The sequence below is a fragment of the Oryctolagus cuniculus genome, chromosome 6 (genome assembly GCF_964237555.1).
Source record: "Oryctolagus cuniculus chromosome 6, mOryCun1.1, whole genome shotgun sequence".
Taxonomy (NCBI): Eukaryota; Metazoa; Chordata; class Mammalia; order Lagomorpha; family Leporidae; genus Oryctolagus; species Oryctolagus cuniculus.
The window spans coordinates 146,273,701-146,280,820 of record NC_091437.1 but is presented as its reverse complement, the minus strand read 5'-3'; the positions used below and the strand labels follow the sequence as shown (position 1 = coordinate 146,280,820).

Sequence of the window (7,120 nt, the reverse complement as noted above, 5' to 3'; positions counted from 1 at the left end):
GGGCAACCGGGACAGAATCCGGCGCCCCGACCGGGACTAGAACCGGGTGTGCCGGCGCCGCAAGGCGGAGGATTAGCCTACTGAGCCGAGGCGCTGGCCAATGGGGGATACATTTCAAGAATCCCAGTGGATGCCTGAAACCGTAGATAATACCAAGTCATACATATACACACACAATGATTTTTTTCCTATATATACAGAAACAAATTTAATGTTTTTTTCCATCTTCACTAATTACTTATTATGAACTATGGCCAAACTTTTGTAGTTTAATATGCAACAACAAAATTAGCATAAATTTTCTCCCTTCTCAGTTATACAGATAGAAGATTCCTTCTCACCAGAGATCTTAGCTCAGCATGTGATTTTTTTCCCCTTTCCTGATTAAGTGTAGAACTTTCACCTTTCCATCACCTGTAGGAAGCACTTTATGGCTTCTCTTTGGCATATCCAAATAGCCAACATCACTATTGTGCTTTGGGGACTTTATTAAATAAAATAATGTTTACTTGAATACAAGCGATGCAATCTCATGACAGTAGACTTTTTTTTTTTTTATAAAAGATTTATTTATTTATTTTAGAGGAAGACTTACAGAGGGAAAGAGAGAAGTCTTCCATCTACTGGTTCACTTCCCAAATGGCTGCAATGGATGGAGCTGAACTGATCCAAAGTCAAGAGCCAGGAGTTTCTTCTGGGCCTCCCGTGTGGATGCAGGGGGCACAAGCACTTGCACCATCTTCCACTGCTGGATGGGAAGAGGTGCAGCCAGGATATGAACTGGCGCCCATATGGGATGCTGGAGCCACAGGCAGAGAGACTTCACTTACTATGCCCTGATGGTAGACTTTATAACCAAGACAGCTAGTAAGTGAGTAGGAGAGGATAGTGTATACAACATGGATACACATTAGCTAAACAGATGATTAATATCCTGTGTGGGATTGATTTGGACAGCATGAGATTTCCTAACAGTACTCAGATTGGCATACAACTTATTTCTGTAATTTTCCATTTAATATTTTCAGACCAAGGATAACTGAAACCAAGGAAAGTGAAACTGCAGATCTGAGTGGAGTCGAACTGTATTGTTAAGTGAAAAAGCAGACTATGAATTAATACCCACAAACACATACATTGTATGGTCCCAATATTAATGTGTTAATATTATAGATGGGGGAACATTAGTATATTTTTTCTACTCCCTTGTATTTTCTAAATCTTCCAGATTTTTAAAATTTATTTGAAAGGCAGTTACAGAGATCTTCCATCTGCTAGTTCACTCCCCAAGTGGCCCCCATGGCCAGATTTGGGCCAGGCCAAAGCCAGGAGCTACTTCCAGGTCATCCATGTGTGTGCAGGGGCCCACTTGGGCCATCTTCCCCTGCTTTGCCAGGCACATTAGCAGGAAGCTGGATCAGAAGCGGAGCAGCTGGGACTCAAATAGGCGCCACAGGAGGCTGCTTAACCCACTATGCCATGGTGCCAGCTCCATCTTTCAGACTTTCTACCATGGGAAAAGATATTTTTTCTGGGAGTTAATACTTGGTTATTTTCATTATATCTTATTTTCATAATTTCTAATTTCATTCGAAATAAACAATAGTTATGAAAGTGAAAGCTATAGGACAGAGGACTATAAATTGGGAGTAGTCCAATAAACTATGCAATTGGGACACATAGGAAAAGTCTTTGGCAATGTACTGCTTAAGACTCAGTCATCCAAGTAGGCTTAACAACGACGACATATAACTCAAGAAGTAGACAATATTTCTATTTATTGTAATAAATAATGTAGTAAAATTTGTAAAACACATACAAATAACATTAAAATATGGTAAAATGTATAAAATAATTAAAATACATTAAAATTAAGCATTATCAAAACTATGAAATTCCTTAGAAATGAAATATTTTTAAAATGAAGTATTTTTCAAACTAAGGAATGAAGCAGTAAATAGCTCCACCGAATTTATAGTTGTCCTGAAGAGAATGCTTCTGTATCATTTCTTGCTTGTCTTTTCTAATACCCATTCAATCACCTAGGGGAGAAAAAGCAAATAAATCTGGTGCATTCCTATTGAAAATAAAAGTGATAAAAAAATATTGTGGGAACTTCAAAAGAGTATGGTAGAAAGTTTAACACACAATATATCTAAACCTTATATTTAAAAATACTATATTTGCTAAGTAACACTTTTTGCTACACTTCTAATGTGAGTACAATCTTGTTCTCAGAGGACAAAGTGAAGATTCTGCTTCTTTTTCCACTTGTATTGGAAAATACATTTTCAAAGGGTCACTCAAAAGAAATTAAACTGAACTTTGAAAGCAGCTAATCAAAATGGATTAGTTTTTTTCCAGCTCAATGGATTACTTTTATTTTTCTTTTTCTCTCAACATAATTTTAGAAACTCTTTTGTTAACAGAGCAACCTATTAAACACTCTTAAATACTCTGACAGAGTAAGTCTATTAAGTATATTAAAGAGTTTTCATAGGGTAAGAGTTGAAAAGACCAATCACTAAGAATTACTGTTTGTATAACTGCAGCAGAGCTACCCTGAAATAAAATACTAACTTAACTGAATATAGTTTCTTGGTGGTAATTTGTTTACCTGTACAGCATTACTGTTTGCTGTTTTCTTCATTTCTTCAAATAAACCCCTTGAAGTTTTAAGATCCTAAATGTAACAAAATACAGCATTCTGTAATTTGCATATTTGAGAACTATCAGTAAGTAAACTTGAGATTATCCTAAATCATTATACAAGTATCAATGTGATTAAAGAAATACTACCCCCAGAAATCAAGGTAACAGATTTAATGCCATCTTGGAAAAATAAAAATGCTCTAACCAAAATACACACACACACACACACACTTTCAATTGCACTAGACCTAATCTAAGCCTAATCCTCTACCATGAGCATCCACTGGTGCTTCATTACTCAAGAAATTAGTGTGTAGTCTGTACTTTTAAACTTTTTTCTTTTTGAGAGGCAGAGGAAATTGACACCAAATGTCCATAATGGCCAGGACCAGGCCAGCTGAAGCTGAGAACCAAGAATAAAATCCAAGTGTCTCACTCTGATGAGGGTGCCAGAATGAAATCACTTAGGCTATCTCCACTGCTTCTCAGGGTCTGTAACAGCAAGAAGCTACAGTCAGGAATCAAACCCAGGCACTTGAATAAATGGGCTCAGACATCTTGACTGGCACTGCTTGACCAAACACATGCCTTATATTCATTTCTTTTTTTTTTTTTAATTCATTTTATTATTTTTACTTGAAAGTCACAGTTACACAGAGAGGAGAGAGGGAGGGAGGGGGGGGGGAGAGGTCTTCCATCTGCTGGTTTACTCCCCAGATGGCTGCAACAGCCGGAGCTGTGCTGATCCAAAGCCAGAAGCTTCTTCCGGGTCTCCCAAGTGGGTGCAGGGGCCCAAGGACTTGGGCCATCTTATACTGCTTTCCCAGGCCATAGCAGAGAGATGGATTGGAAGTGCAGCAGGCCGGCGCCGTGGCTCAATAAGCTAATCTTCCACCTAGCGGCGCCGGCACACCAGGTTCTAGTCCTGGTCGGGGCGCCAGATTCTTTCCTGGTTGCCCCTCTTCCAGGCCAGCTCTCTGCTGTGGCCAGGGAGTGCAGTGGAGGATGGCCCAAGTGCTTGGGCCCTGCACCCTATGGGAGACCAGAAGAAGCACCTGGCTCCTGCCTTCGGATCAGCATGGTGCGCCAGCTGCAGCGCGCCAGCCGTGGTGGCCATTGGAGGGTGAACCAACGGCAAAAGGAAGACCTTTCTCTTTGTCTCTCTCTCTCACTGTCCACTCTGCCTGTCAAAAAAAAAAAAAAAAAAAAAAGGGAAGTGCAGCAGCTGGGTCTTGAACCAGCACCCATATGGAATGCTGGCACTACAGGCGGTGGCTTAACCCACTACGCCACAGTGCCGGCCCTCATTTCTAAGATTTTTATTTTTTTGATTTACTTGAAAGGCAGAGTTACAGGGGATGGAAGTAGAGCAGCTAGGACTTTAAGTGGTGTCCATATAAGATGCTGGCATCACAGGCAGTGCCTTAATCTGCTGTACCACAACCTTGGCCCCCAACCCTGTGATCATTTATATGTTTATTTAGGAAAAATATATTGCTCTCTCCCCCTCCCCTTTTTTTGGTTATGAAAAGGAACTGAAGTCTCCAATTTTTTAAAATTTAAAGACTACATCCAATTAGATTACAAAATTTTTAAAAATGTAATTATATTTATTTTTAAAGGCAGTTTGCTGCTTAACCTTTAAGTTATGCTCCACAGAAACAGCCACTTTCAGTTCTCTTGGTTGTTCCCCTTATTTCTACTTTCATGTTTCCACCAACCTGCTTCTTGTGCTACTTGGTGATTTAATCATCACAGACAGCGACTACTGATATCCGTGATGGTAATTGTAGATTCAGGTCTCACACACACCCTCTCTTCACTTCCTCTCAATTATAGTTGCACCATAATTTTTGATTAGGAAATAGTGCTTGCATTATTATATTAGGAAAATACTGTTGAACCCTGAGCTAATTATAATTAGTATATTAGGGTTATAATTTCTCTCACATCCGATGTTCTGTAAATTCTGTGCTAAACTACCATATTTTTTCATTTGCTTAGTTCTTCATGTATATAATTCTGTTCCACTTTGCCCCCCATATGCTAAAAACAGACTAAATAAATGTGCAAAATTCTTTTAAATATCAAGTATACTGGATCATCTCTCAGTTCAGTTCCTTCCAAAAGATTTTTTGACTCAAAGGGGTAAAATAAGTTTTTTTAGACCTTTTTTTTTTTTTTTAAAGATTTGATTTTATTTATTTGAGAGAGAGATATAGAGAAAGGTCTTCTGTTGTTTCACTCCCCAAATGGCTGCAATGGCTAGCTGAAGCTAGGAGCCTCTTCCTGGTCTGCCATGCAGGTGCAGGGGCCCAAGCACTTGGGCCATCTTCTATTGCTTTCCCAGGCCACAGCAGAGAACTGGACTGGAAGAGGAGCAACCGGGACTAGAACCAGCGCCCATATGGGATGCCAGCGCCACAGGCAGAGGATTAACCTACTGCGCCACAGTGCCAGCCCCTAGACCTATCATGTTTCAAAGAAACATCTTCACTGAACCCTCATACCTGACTAAATTCTAGGCAGGGAATATAGAATATTGAGTAGTCACTCTCTCAGAATTTAATGTATTTCTCTGTCTTCTAGCATACAATGCCATTCTGATCCTTGATTCTTTATATGTAAACTACATTCTCTCCAGGGAACCTTTCAAGAAATGTTCTATGGCAGTGATGTGGGATTCCGCAAGGAGGTGGCTTACTGTAGTGTTTACATTCCCGGGGCTGGACAAGCAGTGTGCCCTTCCCAGCAGGCTTGTATCCTTCAGTTCTGGGAAAATTTCTGCTTTATTTGAAAATTTTCTCTCCTCTGTTCCCTATTTTTGAAACTCCCAGTATCAGAATATTGATCTTCTAAATTAATCCTTCAATATTCTTTTTAGTGTTCAATGATTTTGAAACCTGGTTGTAATTTTGGGTGAATTTTTCATTTCCACTGTTTAGCCTTTCCATTGCATTGATTTCATGGAGTTTTTGTGTTCTACCCATTTTGGGAGAGGGCACAGCCTCTTGTTCTAGTTTCATGGATGCAATTATCTGGTCTGTAAGAGAATTACAGCTTTATGAAGCTTTAGTCAACTTTCTGTTCCTTCAGAGTTCCCTTTCTTCCTTTTTAATTTGGCATCACTTGTTAGAAACCTCCCTCAAAGTCTGCTAAATCTTGGCTGTTATATCACTTTAAAAAAAAAAAAAGGATTTGATTTATATTACAGGGAGAATTACAGAGAGAGGGAGAGACAGAGAGATCTTCCATTTGCTGGTTCATTCCCCGAATGGCTGTAACAGCCAGGGCTGGGTCAGGCTGAAGCCATGAGTTTCATCCAGGTCTCCCATGTGGGTGTCTGGGGCCCAAGGACTTGGGCCATCTTCCACTGCTTTGCCAGGCACGTTAGCAGAGAGTTGGATCAGAACCACAGCAGCCGGGACTTGAACCTGGCACCCATATGGGATGCCAGTATCAAAGGTAACGGCGCATCAAAGGCAGCGGCTTAACCTGTTATGCCATGACACGGGCCCCGTCATGTCACATTGAAAGAGATACTAAAAATCTTACTGGCAGTTCTGTTGCTGTTTACTGATGGCTATACAAGTTAGGTGGTGTGACAAGGTAGCCAACTGGCTTTTTCATGGCAGCCTCTAAATTTTCCTTCAGAGACTATTTCCTGCACTAGCACAGAGGTGGGGGAAAGAACCATGTGTAACATCATGGGAACGGGACATGCAGAACAAGTTCACGGTTCCCCAGTTCCCTTCGCAGATCTTTTTTTAATCCCCCTAGTTTCCACTTAACACCTTGCCTCTAATTTTTCTTGTACCACGTTGTCTTCAAATCCTAAGCACCTCACACATACCATCAGCCAAACTGGTATGGCCCTCCATGGTATTCCTCAAGGTAAGCATCAACAACATTCTAACTTCTTTGACCCTGCTCTGCCATGCTTCCATGCACTTTTTCGTGTTCAACAACATATATCATATAACTTTTTTGTTGCCACTTTTGCTTGTGTTTGCTATCCTTGAGATATTTTAGAAAAGAGGAACACAGAATGCATATGGTCCACAATTCTAACCAGAAACATACACATGACTTAAAAAAAATTCAAGTCAGAAACTGGATCTAATTACCATCCAAGTTTTTAGAAAACTGTCAGCTGAGCGGCTATTCTGCCCAATGTCTTACAATTAACTGATAATGGATCCGAAATTAGAAAATGAGTGTTTTTATGTTCAACCCAGCAGCATTCTGACTATATACTGTAATAAATTTACTGAATACTAACTAGTAATTAACAACTTAGACTTGTTGGGGAAACACACCAGTAAAAATGTACTTTTCTTATATAAGAGAACTAAAACTGTTTTGGTTTCAATTCTATCTCCATTTTTAAAAAAATCTGAACAAGGTCTATGTTATCAGTGTAAAACATCTTCATTTAAATAGTTTTTAGGTTAAACGGGAACATCAG

General features: G+C 39.7%; 1 protein-coding gene across 2 annotated transcripts in view; it reads right to left on the bottom strand.

Annotated features, from left to right (window-relative positions):
• Nucleotides 1-1,761: 1,761 nt before the first annotated feature.
• The window catches only part of MTBP (MDM2 binding protein), an 88,771-nt gene continuing 83,412 nt past the window's right edge, over nucleotides 1,762-7,120 (bottom strand). For both annotated transcript variants that reach the window (XM_051844784.2, XM_002710755.5), the window contains exons 21-22: nucleotides 2,618-2,683; nucleotides 1,762-2,042 (exon numbers count right to left, since the gene is read on the bottom strand). In XM_051844784.2, the coding sequence (XP_051700744.2) occupies nucleotides 2,004-2,042; nucleotides 2,618-2,683 (105 nt within the window). In that variant the 3' untranslated portion in view covers nucleotides 1,762-2,003. The remainder of the gene's footprint in view (nucleotides 2,043-2,617; nucleotides 2,684-7,120) is intronic.